The 16,132-nt window shown below is 40.6% G+C and overlaps 2 protein-coding genes across 18 annotated transcripts in view; one reads left to right on the top strand and one right to left on the bottom strand.

Annotated features, from left to right (window-relative positions):
• Positions 1 to 433: 433 nt before the first annotated feature.
• On the bottom strand, positions 434 to 7,446 carry KIF20A (kinesin family member 20A). 3 transcript variants are annotated; one of them, XM_051978469.1, is made up of 19 exons: positions 7,260 to 7,437; positions 6,867 to 7,054; positions 6,451 to 6,540; positions 6,229 to 6,348; positions 5,831 to 5,969; positions 5,539 to 5,726; positions 5,312 to 5,447; positions 4,856 to 5,050; positions 4,395 to 4,506; positions 4,218 to 4,286; positions 3,916 to 4,056; positions 3,582 to 3,747; positions 3,311 to 3,475; positions 3,058 to 3,197; positions 2,831 to 2,933; positions 2,400 to 2,607; positions 2,111 to 2,202; positions 1,733 to 1,870; positions 434 to 997 (listed from the first exon to the last, which is right to left on the bottom strand). In XM_051978469.1, the coding sequence occupies exons 2-19, from the start codon at positions 7,032 to 7,034 to the stop codon at positions 671 to 673; spliced, it is 2,697 nt and encodes an 898-aa protein (XP_051834429.1). In that variant the 5' UTR covers positions 7,035 to 7,054; positions 7,260 to 7,437; the 3' UTR covers positions 434 to 670. The 3 variants fall into 3 exon arrangements, 2 of the variants coding, with proteins under 2 accessions (XP_051834429.1, XP_051834428.1); XR_007950756.1 differs by adding an exon at positions 1,294 to 1,600 and having other exon boundaries at positions 906 to 997; positions 6,867 to 7,446; XM_051978468.1 differs by having other exon boundaries at positions 6,867 to 7,437.
• Positions 7,447 to 7,978: 532 nt separating this feature from the next.
• Positions 7,979 to 16,132, top strand: part of BRD8 (bromodomain containing 8) — a 30,891-nt gene continuing 22,737 nt past the window's right edge. For 8 of the 15 annotated variants that reach the window (XR_007950755.1, XM_051978451.1, XM_051978454.1 and 5 more), the window contains exons 1-7: positions 7,980 to 8,074; positions 9,456 to 9,552; positions 11,372 to 11,441; positions 14,451 to 14,500; positions 14,700 to 14,822; positions 14,936 to 15,016; positions 15,494 to 15,558. Coding sequence is in view for 14 of the 15 variants with exons in the window: in XM_051978451.1 (XP_051834411.1) it covers positions 8,056 to 8,074; positions 9,456 to 9,552; positions 11,372 to 11,441; positions 14,451 to 14,500; positions 14,700 to 14,822; positions 14,936 to 15,016; positions 15,494 to 15,558 (505 nt within the window). In the remaining variant the exon portion in view is untranslated. Of the gene's footprint in view, positions 8,075 to 9,455; positions 9,553 to 11,371; positions 11,442 to 14,450; positions 14,501 to 14,699; positions 14,823 to 14,935; positions 15,017 to 15,493; positions 15,559 to 16,132 lie in introns of all 15 variants that reach the window. The other 7 variants (XM_051978459.1, XM_051978458.1, XM_051978456.1 and 4 more) reach the window with 2 other exon arrangements.

The following is a 16,132-nucleotide window of genomic DNA, read 5'->3' as shown; positions in this document are numbered from 1 at the left end:
TCCCAAGATATCCCGGTAAGCTTTCCTTGGTTCTGAGAGCTCTTGCCACAAGTTCTTTGTCTCTTCCAGCTTCAACTTTAGTCTCCAACTCCCCCTGAATTCTGGCTCTCAATCTCAATTGACTGACTCCTGCTTTCTCAATCTCTCAAAGTCCTCTAGTGCTTGTCCTTTTATATGCTCTTTTAGAGGTGTGAACTCAAAGGTTGACTCCTCCTCAGGGAGAGTGGGATTGTGGGTTCCTGACTTGTGAATCTTGAACGCTAATGTGTGAACTCTGAACTAGAGAACTGCTAAGCACGATGCTAAAATTAGACAATTGACTTAACACTTTGTAAGAATCCTAACACTTAAAAAAAAAAAAAAATCCTAACACTTAAAAATATTGCTTATACATAAGTAACATAACCATTTGAATAGGCTTTAAAAAAAAGTCTTAACAAAGGCTAAGTGTATTTATTATAATGTACATACATACATACATACATGCTGAATACATAGGAACCATTAAAAATGAAAACATTATATTACATATGAGGGAAAAAGCAGCTATTGGAGTATATTATACCATCATAAAGCTTGTGGTGTACATTAAAGCTTATAAAGAACACAATTTCATGCATAGAGAAACATGCCCCATTTTAGCTCAAGTGCTAGTTTTACAATTATGTTCTTAGTATTTTTTTCCAAATGGCCCAGACTTGAGTAGAGGGGTACGCCGGGAACGAAGAATGCGGCTGTAGGGACTATTTTCTGCTGGGCCTTGGCAAGTGGGGGTTCGAGGAAGCAAGTTTCGAAGGAAAGGTTTCTTTCCTGGTGGTTGCTGGGTGGGCTGCTGGTTCTCCTGGTTGGGATCTAGACGCTTTTTTAAGGAAACTGAGGAGGAAGAGCCCTGCAGCTTCATGACTGTATGGTACTGCTCAGCAATGCAAGCAGCTTTCTTTCGAAGGTCCAGTTTAACTAGCACCATGTTATTTTGTAGCTCAGCTAGGGTTTGGTCCTACATTGGAAAGAGAAAGATGCTTAAGATAACAAAAGAGCTAAATCTCAAGAATTCATCTTAAGTCTATTCCACCTCCACCCCACCTCCCAGCAGTGTCCTAAAAACCCAAAAGAAAGGGGAGAGGATCATGTACATAGTACTTACGTACTGTGGGTTGGGATATAATTATGGAAATCAAATCATTGGGATGAGATAACTAGATTATTTTTGGTTGTTCCCCTAAATTACAAAGGAGGTATTCCTTTTCCCTATAATATTTATAAATAAGTAACTCAAATCTTTGCTAAATTCACCTGATCCTGTTGGTTTGTCTCTGTGGGCAAATGTTTCTTGATGCCAAAACTCAGTTGATTGCAGGGGGTTACCCTAGGAACCCAGTCATTAGGTAGTAGCCGATAGAACTCCTCACTTCCTACTACGTAATACATATATCCTCATGACTGCTTTTGTTTTATTCAACTCTAGGTTCTGCTTATCCCATAATAGCATAAATTGTTGATATCTACTTCAGAGTGTTATGAAGAAAGTGCTTTTACAAAGCACTTTAAAATGTCAGTTATTTAGCAGCCAGTCTTTTCATTATAAAGATCAACAATAAATCTGAAAAAACAGTATAGGTTAGTGTTCAAGTATCAACAGAAAAGTTTCACCCTAGATCTGGGCTTTCTTCCTTACTATCCTCTGCTTCCTAAAGTGGGCAGTATGGGGCAAAGCAAAGACAGATCAGACTACCTGTCTGATCAGGATGTCATCACATATGGTCAGGGCCTGGCGGAGTTTTCCTGCTCCAGTGCTATGACAACAGGCCCTCTCTGCTGATTGGAGGGATTCTCCAAGTTTCTGTAGCTCAGTCCTCAGCAGCCTGATGTTCTGAAAAAAGGAACTGTCAATATACTGTGGCCACAACTAGCTGAAAGATGAAGTGTTAGTGGCTCACCAACCCCAGAAATATGCAGTGCAGTCCTCAAATGGATCTGGGGCAGTGTTACTAATTGAAAGAGCTGTGGCAGCAAAGAAACAAGCTAGTGAGGCTAAAAAGTAAGGATGAGTTATATAAGGTGATTGCTATTGAGATGTGTCCCCTTCCTTCCCTTTGTTCATTCTTATTACCTTTTGTCCTTCCTCTAACTTCTTGTCCACATCTATGGTAAATGGTTTAGCTGAAGGAGGTGGATCTAACATTCTCTGATACTTCCGCAGTTCTGAGAAAAGAAAGGAACCTGCTCAGTCAGTGGACATTAATGTTTGGGTTGTCTCTCCAGAGCAATTTGGAAAGAGTTGGAATCAGATACACTAGGACTTAACACATCCTGAGAATGAGACTTCCCCTTTCCCCTTCTATCTTTTATTTGTTTCACGGGCATTACTTTGTTTTTTCGCCTCCTCACTCTTTACTTACCTTCAGTGGTAGAAGCTAGTTCTGCCCTGCATTGTTCCAGTTTGGCTTTAGTCTCCTGGAGCTGCTTGTTAGAAACAGAGGAAGCTACTCGCTGAGATCTACGCAAGGTTTGCTCAGGATCCAATTGCAGGTCTGTACCAAGGGGCACAGACTGCTTCTTAGCTTCTTGCAGGGCTTCCTCCAACTCCTTAATCTTTTCATCCCTCTCCTGAAGGAGGAGTAGAATGCTGTGAACAATACTTAACCTTTTAAACTGTGTGATAATCTGCTTTTCCTGATGCCATTGTGAGATCCCACTGAGAATAAAGCCACAATTAATCCCATTCCATTTCCTAGAGGTCTCAGTCTCAGGGGTCTTGGTGATAAGACACCCTAGCATCTAACTGGGGAGAAAAGTCAGGGTGATTCCTCTGATTTTCTCTACTATTTACCTGGAGCTCTTCCTGGTAATAACTCTGTAAGGACTCCTTCAGGATCTTTAGTTTATCCTCATACATTTCTTCCAGCAACTCTTTCTGTGTATCTAAGTGTTCACTATAAAACAGGATTAAAAAAAAAAAAGTTTTCTTTGGGGCTAAGTCAGGTATATGGAAGGAAACAGACTCAGAATTCTATTCCATGCCCAAACTCCTTTTCAAGGAGATGTGTAGGTATCTACCTGCACCACTGTTCCCTTTGTTGCATTTGCTCTATCATCTCAGTACAAATTTCATCGCGGAGCTGCACCTCTAATTTCAACTTCTCCTGACGCTCTTGTAGCAACAGCTCTTTCATGGCTTCCACCACTTGTAGCAGTTCCTAAGATAATCAGGAAAAACCAGATAATTCCTGTATCCTAAATGCAAGTTACCATCTGAGCGTCCCATGTTACCTATGGAAGGCAAACCCCAGCCATCTATTTGCTTCCTTACCTCTTTGTCATACATGGAGATCTCAAATTCATCACCACTATTTTCATCTGGTCCTTGTTCCTGCTTTGCCCCTGCCTCCAAACTGGGAGAGGCTCGTAGACTGCGCTCTTTAATAAATGAATGGAGGGATGGAAGTCCTACTTTCACAGGTGGGGCATGAACAAGCTAGAGAGGAGGAGAAATCTCTTTGTACCCATGTGGGCTTTATCTCAAAAGGGTATGAACACAAGAGGAACGCAACCATTTTATCTGATGAGTTCCAAGGACTCACCTGACTGGCAATGGCTGAGAACTTGGCGACATGAAGGGTCTCATCATAGGTAGAGGCACAAGGATTCACATTGACAATCATGCAGGAACGGCCACGACCTGTGAAGAAGCCCTGGAATACTCGAGTCAGCTTGCTGTCACGGAAGGGTACTAAGTTTTGCTTGAGCCTGATTGGGGAGAAAACACAACTGAGTTCTGGAAAGACCCTAACCATTATGAAATCTCAAAGTACCAGTCTCAAGAGTGATCAGTGTCTAATGATAGGCCTTTCCATCTGGTTATAAGCAAAATTCAGAGCCCCCCACTGTCCTTTCTGTGTTTGGAATGGTATTTACCGTTGCTGGTTCTGACGTATGGCAGCAATACAGCGGCCCAAGGTATGAAGGGAAGTATTGATATTTCCTGCCTCCTTCATCCGTTCACTCATCTTCTGTTCCTTACAGCGTTCCGAGCCAGCCAGATCACACAGGGATAACCTGAATGAAGGAAGGAAAGAAGGAATTGACTCTGAACCTACCTTCTACCATGTTATCTCCTAGAAAAGAACTTGATTCTAACACTGCCAACAATTCCCTGGACATCCACCCAAAGAGAACTGCCTCGAGCAGGGAACCAGGCTCTGGCAACATAAACTCACTCGCTGATCTTAGACACCACGTTGCCTTCACCCTGCAGGTGCAAGATCCGGATGGAAAAAATGCTGTGGCTAAAGGAACACAAGAAAGAGCAGGAATGAGCACAATGGTCATATTTTCTGACAGGGTCCAAAGTTAACTTTTTTCCAGCCATGGCTGTGAATGGGCCCCCTTTTCACCTGCGACTGGAATTCTGGTTAAGGTGAGTACTGGCAAAGCTCTGATTTTTACGTCCTAATTTCAGGAGCTTCCAAGCTTCATCAGCATCCTGGATGTTAATCCAATTCAAATCTGAGGAAGACAAGGAGAAAAGAGGGTAATTTAAAAACAACTTTTTTTTTTTTTTTGGATATGTGAGATTTTAATCTGCCATCCCCTAGATGGCAGGTAGTACAAAACATGTAATGTTAAAATATATGTTAAATCCAATATATGTATACGTATTTATACAGTTATCTTGCTGCACAAGAAAAATGGAATCTAGAAAGAAAGAAAAAAACCTGAGAAGGAAAACAAAAATGCAAGCGAACAATAACAAAAAGAGTGTAAATGCTATGTTGTGGTCCACACTCATTTCTCATAGTTCTCTCTCTGGGTATAAAAATATCTATTTCTTATTTCCCCTCTTTCTTTTTACTACCTTTCACATAGGGATTGCCATTTTGGTCTTCACATAGCCGGAGTGTTTGCCTCTTTCGCTGCTGGCTGGGGGGCTCCAACAAGTCAAAGATCATTTCATTGTAGATCTCAAAGAAGGAGATCCAGATAGAGAACCGAACATCAGCTGGGACACAGAATGGGGCAGTGTCTGGCTCAGCCCATCTACAACATGTGTCTGTGGAAGGTACAATAAATAAATAAGTCAGCCACAAGTTTAGTCCTGATCATTATGCTTGCTTTCTCAGTAGCAAACTTAGCAAATCTTAGGCCTTCACACAGCCAATTTGGGAATTTGTTTTGCTGACTATGCGTATTTCTTGAAAGGACATGGTTTTTCTTTTTCAGTGAGGGGTGCAGGCAGGGTGAGGTGGGAAGGAAAAAAAAATAGATTTCTAATTACATAAAGATTTTTAAAGTTAAAAAAAAAAAAAGATACCTTCCATTTGGCTGAGACTGACACTGCTTTGGCTAGTAGAAGAGAGTCCAGCAATGCCACTGTCAAAACTGGCACTGGTCCCCAGTCGTAGTGATTCAGTGTTGTGGCTTTTCTTCAAAGAGGTTATCAATTCCTCCTAGAAAAACCCCCAAGAGAAAATAAATACGAAGTTTTTCTGGATATACTCCTGTCCTTCATTGATTTGGATGTGGGAACTAGGTACTCACCTCCCGAGAGCTGCCGTTCAGCAAGGCTGACTTCTTTATCTCTTCCTGCTTCACCTGCTTGCTATCTAGCCAGATCACTTCATTAGCAAAGGAAGGCTTCAGATCAGAGGCTGGGTAGAGCTGGTTCTGAATACTATTGAAGATCACACTCAGAGAACGAGGTAGGATCCCCCCATCCTTGTTGCTACCTAGAAATATAGAAAAGGTTAACAAGGTGAGCACTAGCTCTAGAAATGCTAAGAAATCTTGCAAAAACTCACTAGAACTTCATAATGCTGAGAGTTTCACTCACCCTGGACAGTATGGGTCTTTCCAGAGTTCGTAACTCCATATGTATAAATGAGCCAATTATATCCTTTGAGCACATCTTTGACCATTTCTTTCACTGTCAGGTTGAAGAAAGATGCCTGTCCTATTTCTGGTCCAAAGATCTAGAAAGAATACAGTTCCTTGAAGTCTCTTGTTTTTAACATACAATTGCTCTTTTTAACTCTAATTCAGTTCCACCAACCTATTTCTCCCCCCTGTCGACTCCCCCATAGTCAGTTCCTCCTTTATCTCTCCATTACTCCCCAGATTCAGTAACTTTGCGAATCTTCCTCTCAGTAAATATGTAGAAAAACCATTCTCCCATTGGTTATATATCTCGCTGGCAGCCTTGTTGAAAGTGCCTAGCTTCCAGCTTGATACCTGGGAAAAGGTGAATCTATGAGTGGCTTGGCCCACCCCTCTTTCATTGCTTCTCATAGCAAAAGAGTCCTTGGGTGCCTGCAGAACAAGGGTTTCCGAGTTCTCGATTCGAACACAACCCTAGCAAATGGAACATAAACAAATGTGTTAGGGAGAAAGAAGCAGTCCCATTACCCTTTTATATCATGTCATACAATACCAGTAATTTCCCTAGATACTCACCTGTTCTTCATGTCTTTCTACCTCTGAAGGGAGCAGGGGCCGAACTCTCAAATATACTTTTACTTTCTCTGTACCATCCTCAGGTACAACCTGTGGCAGAAACCCAGCCAAGAGAACCACTGATTAGATTAAACAACTGTCTCTGAGCCTGAGATTAAAAGTAAACAACAAATTCCTCAGGAGTCGCACCAGGGGAAATGGCCTAGAGTAGATCTTTCTCTATTCATCCCAAGAGGCTGAAGAAAAGCCATTTTACTCCCTGGCTTTTTTCCCTTTCCTAACAATCTTAGAAGATCTAATCTGCCCAATAAAAACCAGCATGTGATTTGCGGGTGGGGAGGTATGCTTGCCAGTGTCTGGGGGTGTGAATGAGTAAGGGGAAATGAAACAGTGGCTGTCATCCCTCCCGACTTTACCTGCTCTTTGTCCTCTATTGGGGGTGGGGAGATGGCAGAGAATTCAGACAACAGGTCTTTCTGAATCCCACCTCCCAAATCAGCAGCAGTGGATTCGAACATGGGCGACACAATGATTTCTTCATCTGAGAGAAGGCCCACAGGCGGGGTCATGATACCCCGAGACATGACAACGGCGTCAAGTTCCTCTTGGGAGAGGAAAAGCAGCTTCAGATACAAGATATAGGGGTAGGGGTGGGAGTATGAGTACCTGCAGGTGTTAACCTGTTCTCCTCTCCATTCCCCCCTTCCCCAAACCCAGGATTGAGGTTACTCCAGGTAAAGCTTTGGCTCCGGTACAGGGGATGGTGAGCACCTCGCGCCACAGATCCAGGCCTAGGGTCCTGCTCTTACCGCCGGAGTAGTCGCTGACTCTCCAGATCTCCTAGGACTGGGCGGAGACCAGAGTCCCGGAGGCAGAGAACGGAGCCCAGTTCCTCACCCCAGGCAGATCGCTCGGGAGCCGAGGTCGAAAGGCATAGGGTCAAGTTTGCCCAGGTGAGAGGCGTCTGCAAAGGACAGAGCCCAGGGGTGTGCAAACGTTTACCCGTTGGCGCGATGATTCTCCCAGCTCAGTTTCCAGTGCAAGGAATTCGCTCTGGGTTCCCCTGGAGCACGGGGGAAGACGCTGCCCGCTACTACGTTCCTCAAGCCCCAGTTAGTCCTGCAGCCCCCAGTCCAAGTCCGCTCACACACGAGAGGTAGCTTTGTTTCCGATGCAAGTTTCAAACTACGCGCTCTGCTCTCTTAGCCAATCCAACGGCGAGATCACATATCTGCCAATCATGGCGCTCAGAAGGCGGGTTGAGTTACTAACCGTTGCGGTGTGGGCCTTCGGGCTTTGGGCTCAGGCCCAAGGCTCCTGCACACCCCTAAAAATTCTCGACAGCCTGAACAGCCATAAAACGTTAAGGGAAACCCAGGACTGAGGGCACCATCCCCCGTGCTACTGTTTTCTTATCCAGAAGTTTTCCCGAGAACTAGAGGCTCCTCCCCAACTCTACACCATCCACCCCAAATAAACTCCATTTCCCAGAAGTCATCTGGTTGTGTGTCGACTCAGGGACCGCACTCCATTTCCCAGAGTCCCTCGGGACGGGGCTCGATAAGGACCTGCCCCTTCCCTGGTCTGGGAAGAGTCGGGGCCAAGATGGCGACAGGGACGGGCAGTGAGTGTCTGCGCTGCTCGGGAATGGGCCGCTGCGGCGGTTGTGGCAGAACTCTGCCGATCGCCTCCCCCTTCCCCTTACAGCTCGAGGGTTGGGATTCGCAGAGCCCTCGGCCTGGGGGCTTTGTGAGATCCGCGCTAGGCGAGACTCGAGCTTTCCGAAGGGGCCGCCGAGGAGGGGATGTTATGGAAGGGTTGTTTATGGACGGGCCCGGGCCGTGTGCCGAGACCTGGGGGGGAGGGGAGGAGGGGGAAAAAGAAGTGGGGGCGGGGCGGGGCGGAGCGGAGCAGCTAGGCCTCAAAACGCTGGTGGCCGAGGAGAATGGAGTCCCTTACCCGCCCTCACCCCTCCCTGCTTGTCTCCCTCGGGTGACTGCTGCGTTCCCTGCGGCATGGGAGGGGCGAGGCCTCCTGTGGCCTGGCCTGCGGGGAGCGGCTCAGATTTTCCAGCAAAATATATGGATCTTGAGCCTATGCTACGATCTACGAGCCCAGATCTGGGTCCAGAACTAGACTTTCCCTCCCGATAGATGGACCGATAGATGGAGGGACGTTACAGCTGGGGGAACCTAAGACGTTAGGCCGCCTAACCCTCCTCTTTTTATTTTATTTTTTGTTTAACCCCTTTTAAAAAAGCAACTACGTCCCTGCAGTAGAAAGATTACGGAACTAGGAGTCAGGAGGCATGGGTTCTTGCCCAGGCTTGATTACTCAGTTTTTTTTTTTTAAATCTGTTATCTAGTCACTTGTGGTCTTGAGGCCTCAGTTTCCTAAACTAAAGGGATAGGAAAAAGCGGTGTTGGACTACATGTGTGGTACATGGGAAAGAGCAGAAGATTATGAAGTCAGGAGGCTTGAGTTCAAACTCAGGTCTCCTACTTAATAAGAAATGTGAGAGATCTTGGGCAAGTGATTTAGCCTCCCTTTTCTTCATTTGCAAAATAAGGGAATTGGCCTAAATCTTATAATTTGGAGTTTATAGGTAAACTAAATAGATCTCAGTAAGTCTGAATTTGGATGGAAAAAATAGATCTTTATTTCAAAATAATTGGATTCCTCTTTATTTTTATGCATTTAAAAACATTGAGTAGGGGAGCTAAAGGTTTCACCAGACTGTCTAAAGGAGTCCATGACAAAAAAATTTAAGAATGATGATTTCTATGTTCTTAACTCCCTCTACCTTGTTCTCAAGGTAGGTTGTTATAAGATTTGAAAGTATGGAACAAGTTCAAAGTGGATTGCTCCCCAGTCTTTGATGAAATCTAAACTGGAAAGTGTTATATGGAGACCAATCTGGTTTATTTCATTTGGTTGGTATACTATTAGATCTTGGGAGTGGCATCTTTTCATTGGGCTCTCACCTAGTTTCCTTTTTCTTACAGAACACAAGCTGCTGAGTACTGGCCCCACCGAGCCATGGTCTATTCGGGAGAAACTATGTCTGGCCTCCTCTGTCATGAGGAGTGGAGATCAAAACTGGTAAGATAACCTAGGATATCAAATGTAGGATCGCAGTAACGTGGGACATTGAAATTGCTGGGTAGCTTTCCTGTAGTTAGAGGTTGGTGGATCCATAGGAGCCAGGAAATAGGGTAAACTTAACTATTATCTCAAGACTTATGAAATTCCAGGGGAATAAGGGAGAAGGATCTTGAATCTTATTTAGCTAAATATTTTTGTGATTTTTACAATATAGTAACACCAGAATAGTCATTTGCCCTTTCTGTTAGTTAGTTTTTAAAAGTTTTTAAAGTCACTTTTTAAATATCTTGTTTTCCACTCAATCCAACCTCCATTTAGGAAGGTTGCACTATTAACTTAAGTGAAAACTAATTACTCATTAAATAAAAGATATTGTTTTCTACAGGAATCTTTATAAACTTACTTTCTGGTGTTCACCTGAGTTCTTAGATGGAATTTTGTAATGAAAAAGTTTGAAAATTACTTCTTAGGATTTATTGAGTGGTTGCCAAAATTTATAACACAGTAGCCCTGTTTCCAATGCATTGGTAGAAGTATGTTCAACTGTGGTAGAAAATAGTATAGTTATTCAGGAGCCATTCCTGTCTTCATAAAATCATGGGAAAACTACTGGTTTTGAAGGCAAAAGACCTGGGCCTGATTTCCTGCTTGAATGAATATTGAGTTTAGTTACAAACCAGATATTTCCTAATCTAATGGTGGCTGATGTGCGAGCAGCATGAAGTTATTATAAGGTTTTTAAATCCATTTGTATAAAAACATTGTCTCTATAACCTTTATTTCCAACAGCTCCTGTATAATTGTTGTAATTAAGGAATGTTTCAAATATATCTAGGTACTTCAGGAAGTAATAAATGCAGGTTTTTAGAAATGTTATTGAATTCTTAATATCTTTTAGTCATTAGATAATTTCTTTTAGATTGCTAATATTAAAATTAGTGTAACAAAGAGGTGGATTTATTTTACATTAAAAAGGGGTCTTCATGTACAAAGCCTGGTAATAACTCTTAAATCTGCAGAATGGGAAACTCCCTATGTTACAAGAGTATTGTGTGGCAATTGCTTTGGAAACTTAAAAGCACTATATAAATGTAAGTTATTACATGTAGGAGATATGATAATGATATTGTTGATCTGCATCATTTTGAGAGTATGATGTGACAGAAAACACTTTTTTAGAGGTGTGTTTTTGTTTTGGGTCAGAACAGAGGCTGAATCCTATGGGTCCCTATTGGATATTTCTGGGCCAATTACCCATTCTTTCCCAGCTTTAGATTTCTTATCTTTAAAATGAGCATAATAATACTTGTATCATTTGCCTAATAGGGTTATTGTGAGGAAATTTCTTTGTAAACCTCGTGTCACACAGCCAAAGACTAGAATAAACCAAAAAAATGCCTGTTTGTTAAACCCAACAATATTATTTTACGTAGTATAAAATCCAAACCAGCTTTTCATAAAACATCTAGTGAAGTTGTTTGAACTGGTACTATATTTATTTATTTTTAAAGCATTTGAGCCATAGCAAAATTAAAATCCTGGTATCTTCTCCAAACAGATACAATGTTAGCTCCTTATTCTTGCTCTTTCTCACCTAGAAGTTCTACTTAGAAATATTCTTTTCATTCCAAATGACTTCTGTGTGTTCATTTCCATATTTAAAAGTCTGTTCCTAACTGTAATCCTTTTGGTTTTAACCTAACCTATGGACCTGAAATTCCCAACATATCTTTTGTCCTCTCATGATGGAGTTTTATAGTATGTTGTGGTCCAAGATTGATGCTTTGAAGGTCCTTATTTTTTTCTTTTTTTGTAGGGTGTCAGTTAGCAGAGCAATCAAGCCCTTTGCTGAACCTGGCCGACCTCCTGACTGGTTTTCTCAGAAAGTAAGCTCCAGGGAGAGTGTCCTTCTATAGCAGTCTTTCCCACCTAGTCCTATTAATTTAACTAGAAGACCTTTGCCATGTTGAGAGAATTTAAAGATTAGGCATTTATATAGGAGATCAGTGAAAATTGTCTTTTTATTCCTTGTTACCCCTTCTTCAAATTTACCTATTTGTATTGAGGGTACCACTATTTACCCAATTTTAAAATCTTGGGAATTTTTTTTTTTTAAATTAAACTTACTTTTTTCAACTAATCAAGATCTAACATCTCTCCCTCCAACCATCAACCATTCCCCAATTCTTCACTGAAAAAGGAAAAACGAAGCTCTTTTAATAAATACGTTAAAGCAAAACAAATCCTCATATTAGTCATCTCAAAAAAAATATAGGTCTCATGTTCCACATTGAGTCCTCACCTCTATGTCAGGAAGTAGGTAGCTTACTCCCAATTGTCATTTCAAAGTTGTCTTTCTTCACAACACAGTTGTTATATTCATTGTTCTTGAATCATTCTTAATTATTCTTTTCTCTTACCCAGGTCCTTGTTGATTTCCCCCCCCCCACCCCCAACTTCTCTCAAATCATCTTTTTTCTCTATTCATACCCTAACCATTCTAGATCAGCCTCCCATCACCTCTTCTTTGACTAGAGAAGTTAGTTACTGGTTAGCATGGCTTCCATTCCTCTCAATGATACTTCCTAAACAAAATAACTAACATCTCTCTAAAGTGAAAATCTTATAATATTTGCCTTGTAAGAACCTTCAGTGGCTCTCTATTGATTATGGAATAAGATAATAATAGTTAACTTTTGTATAGTATTTACCATAAATGCTTTACAATTATTTTATTTGTATATTCTTATTTTAGAGATGAAACTGGGGCAAACAAAGGTTAAGTAACTTGCCCAATGTCACAGAGTTAGTGTCAAAAGTCAGATTTTAACTTAGGTTTTTCTGATTCCAGGCCCAATTCTCTATTTTGACAGTTATTTTACAAATTAAGTTTGGTGTTTAAAGAAATTTACAGATTGAATCTTTTCTTCTCTCCCCCTACTCCATGTTTAATGTTTATTGCTACCTACCCCTCTTGCATTCTACATTCAAGCCATTCCTTTTTCATTTCTATGTCTTAGAATTCCTAACTTCCTTCAAGCTTTACAGTTTGTGAACTATCTTCTGTGACACTGGTTTTCAAATTTTTGATTGTATATCCGGTTAGTTAAACTTTTTGCCTCCAGTTTATGTACATTTACTTACAAATTTTATTTGTGCAGTATTGTACTAATGATAATCAAACTTACACAAAAAGATAATTTTTTTTTTAAAAGGCTATGATAAAAGCTAAATATTTGGTCCTAGTGTTTGTAAGGAGCCCACTGGAGTATAAATATAGACTCATATATATATATATATATATATATATATATATATATATATATACACACACACACAGAGAAAGAGAGAGAGAGTGTGTGTGTGTGTGTGTGTGTGTTAGTTAGATCTGCACTTCCTTTTGCAGCTCTGTGGAAAAGTCAGGCTTGAGCCAGGAAGATATCTTTACAGCTATTGTAGTAGGTGATAAAGCCCTGAACTATCTAGATAGCTGTATGAGTAGAGAAAATTGAAGAGTTGTAAAGGTAGAAAAGACTTAAGGGAGATTGAGGAATGGAAGATGACAAATATTTTGAACATGGATGACTAAAAGGGATAGTGGTGCCCTTGATAAGAAATAGTGACTTTTGGTAGAGGAATGGTTTTGGTATAGTGAGTTACTAGTAAATGTTTAATAATTGGCACTCAGGTGGGGATGGGAGATGGAGTAGAGGGGAGGATACACATACAACACACTTTTAAGTTTTAATCTTCATTATTAACAGGTTCTCTACTTTCTTAAGTCTAGACAATCAAACAATAATTTAGGCCCCGATTTGTAGAATTTGATTTGATTTATTCATGCTCAAAATTTTAATTCTCTTTAAAGAGCCAGTTTGAACTGACTCTAGTACATGGCTGGTTTGGTGGGAAAGGTAATATAATGAAATCTGTAATACAGATCACAACCATCACATTCCTGTTTATCCTATATTGTTCCCATTGTCCCGCAGGAAACAAATAGGTGAAAGAGATAGGGAACTTCAGTGAGGAGGAAATGTCTAGGGATGGGGAACATTGGGGAGAGATAAGGTAGGAAATGGCACCTCTGCCTTTACTGCAGATATTTGGATCAAGGTTATGCTATAACTCTTCCTTTCTCCCTTTACCCCAGAAGGTGAAGTAGGAGAGTATTGATTTACAATAAATAAATAGGGTTATACAGTTGTATTGGAATAAGCACATCTTGGCTCTTGTGGGGATCCCGTAAAAATCTATCTTCTTGTCCTCTAGTTGGTTGATTCTATGCCCTTGCTATCATGCCATGGCTCCTTGGGGATAGATAAATCTCCATTTTAGAGGCTGGTTATATAATTATGAGAATGTTTTGAAAAGTCTTTAATTCCCCTAGTCATTATTAGTATCCCTCCCTCCTAGAGTCATGTGTATATATTTATTCATTTCCCTAGTAGAATACAAGCTTCTTGAAGTCAGGAAGTATTTTGTACTTTGTTGAATTAATTGGATTCAATCCTCCTTTTGATAGTGTAATCCTCTCTTTCTGTTCCATCTCCTCTCTCTGACAACTCCCATTCTAAACTCTTTTCTTTAATTATCTTTGCAAAGATATACATGCTGTAGGCCAGGTTTGGAACTGATGCTAATGGTCTGCTTTGGTTACAAAGTTTGTCTTTTTTTTAGAAACTACTTCCTTTCCCCTCCCTTGGTTTGGTTTCAGTTCATTGGGTCAATAAAAAACCAGATCCTTCTTTGAGCTGTTCAGCTGTTGTTTATTAATAATAATAATAATAGCTAACATTTATATAGTGCTTACTATGTGCCAGGCATTGTGCTAGGCACTTTAGAATTATTCTCTCATTTGATTTCATTAGATTCTTGATTCTTTGTTTCCATAGCATTGTGCTTCCCAGTATTCGGAACTTCTAGAGACCACTGAGACCCCAAAGTGAGTGACAAGCCAAGGGATTTGCCAAGTGTTTCTAGGCATAGTTATGAGGTAGAGGGAAGTTATTAGGAAAGTTCTATTGATGGGAGGTATAATTAGAGCAGAAAGTAGTTATGATTGAATGGTGGGGAAATTGAGGGCTATTCGTTGAGAATGGGGGCGATCTTCTTTTGCTATTACGTGGATTGTCCTTTTCCAGGCGGAAACGTGGTGAAAAGGGGGAAGTGGTAGAAACAGTAGAAGATGTTATTGTTCGGAAACTGACTGCTGAAAGAGTTGAGGAGCTGAAAAAAGTAATTAAGGAGACACAGGAAAAATACAGGTATTTATCAGGTGCTGAGAATCAAAAAATAATCACTTTTAATAATGGGCCAGAATAGAAGCTAAGTGTTGAAAAGTGGATAAAAACCAAAAGATCTTTTTCTTTCCCTGAAGACAACTGAAGAAAGATGCAGAACTTATCCAAGCTGGACATATGGACAACCGACTCGATGAACTATACAATGACATTGCAATGTGGGTAGTATTGGCCTCATCTCTGTATCTTTTCTCCCTTTCTGTTAGAGAAAATCTGGTCTGTATATTCTGCTTGCTTTCCCTTTAAACGTTAGGGGTAGTTTTAAAGGGGAAAGCTGCTAGATAGCTTACGTAGGCACAATGACCTTTGTGGAGCTAGTTCTAGAAGGTGATTTCTAAAAACACCATTACATTGTCATAATAACTTGGCTTTTGTCCCCAATGCCAAATTTAGCATTTGCACCTAGTAGGCACTTAAGTTTTGGTGCAGTTAAATAGGTTCTCACTGGAAAAATGATAGTTTCTACTCTCTCTGAGTCTAGAACTCAGATATAAGCTTGATCTTACTCTTTTCTGGCTTCACTGATGAGGGATTCTCTAAAAGAGACTCAGCTTATTCTAGCAGAGTATTCCTGGGACATTATTGAATTGGAGGAATAGAGCTAACTGGCAGCTAACATCTAATGTCCTCTTCAGGAAAAAAAAACTGGAGGAAGAAGAGGCTGAAGTGAAGAGGAAGGCTACAGATGCTGCATATCAGGGTGAGCGGAGACACAAGGTATTTTTTTCAGAGTTAGACGATATAGCAGATTGTATTATGGAAGAATAATTGGCTTTTCTTCAATTTACGTCACAATTTTTCTTTAATTTTTTTTTTTCATATTTATTGACCTAAGCCCACAAAGTACACTTAGTTGGCCGAATAATGTTTCAGAAAATGACAACAGGGAATTTTGAACTCTGCTTGTTTCTCATCCAACCCTAAATGGGTGTGATTGGAGGAGAGCACAGAATTGTCCAGACATCAAACTTTAGAAATTAAATACTTCTTAAATTGAGGCTCAGTTGACTTAAATAGTTTTTGAAACAAAACAAATTATGAATAGTTACTTGAAAAAAATTCTTAAATACATCAATCAGAAAGATAAAACAACTTTGCAATACAGTCCCACATCAGATTGGAAAAAAATTATTCATAAATGGTAGGTCTTGGTGCTGACAAATTGTAGAAACAGATATACTTGTTTTTTAAAAAAATTGTTGGTTTAATGATTTGGTTATTGGGATCATACTCTGAAAAAGTTACTCATAAACAACAACCAAAAAAACCCCATT

Source organism: Antechinus flavipes, chromosome 2 (genome assembly GCF_016432865.1).
Source record: "Antechinus flavipes isolate AdamAnt ecotype Samford, QLD, Australia chromosome 2, AdamAnt_v2, whole genome shotgun sequence".
Taxonomy (NCBI): domain Eukaryota; kingdom Metazoa; phylum Chordata; class Mammalia; order Dasyuromorphia; family Dasyuridae; genus Antechinus; species Antechinus flavipes.
This window is presented reverse-complemented; position numbering and strand designations above follow the sequence as displayed.

Excerpts from the sequence above, each read along its gene's own strand:
- KIF20A (XM_051978468.1), bottom strand. The coding sequence starts at position 7,034 with ATGTCTCGGGGTATCATGACCCCGCCTGTGGGCCTTCTCTCAGATGAA. Across the intron at positions 2,203-2,399 it reads ACTAGCTTCTACCACTGAAG|AACTGCGGAAGTATCAGAGA; the intron begins GTAAGTAAAGAG and ends TTCTTTTCTCAG. Across the intron at positions 998-1,732 it reads ATGACATCCTGATCAGACAG|GACCAAACCCTAGCTGAGCT; the intron begins GTAGTCTGATCT and ends TTTCCAATGTAG.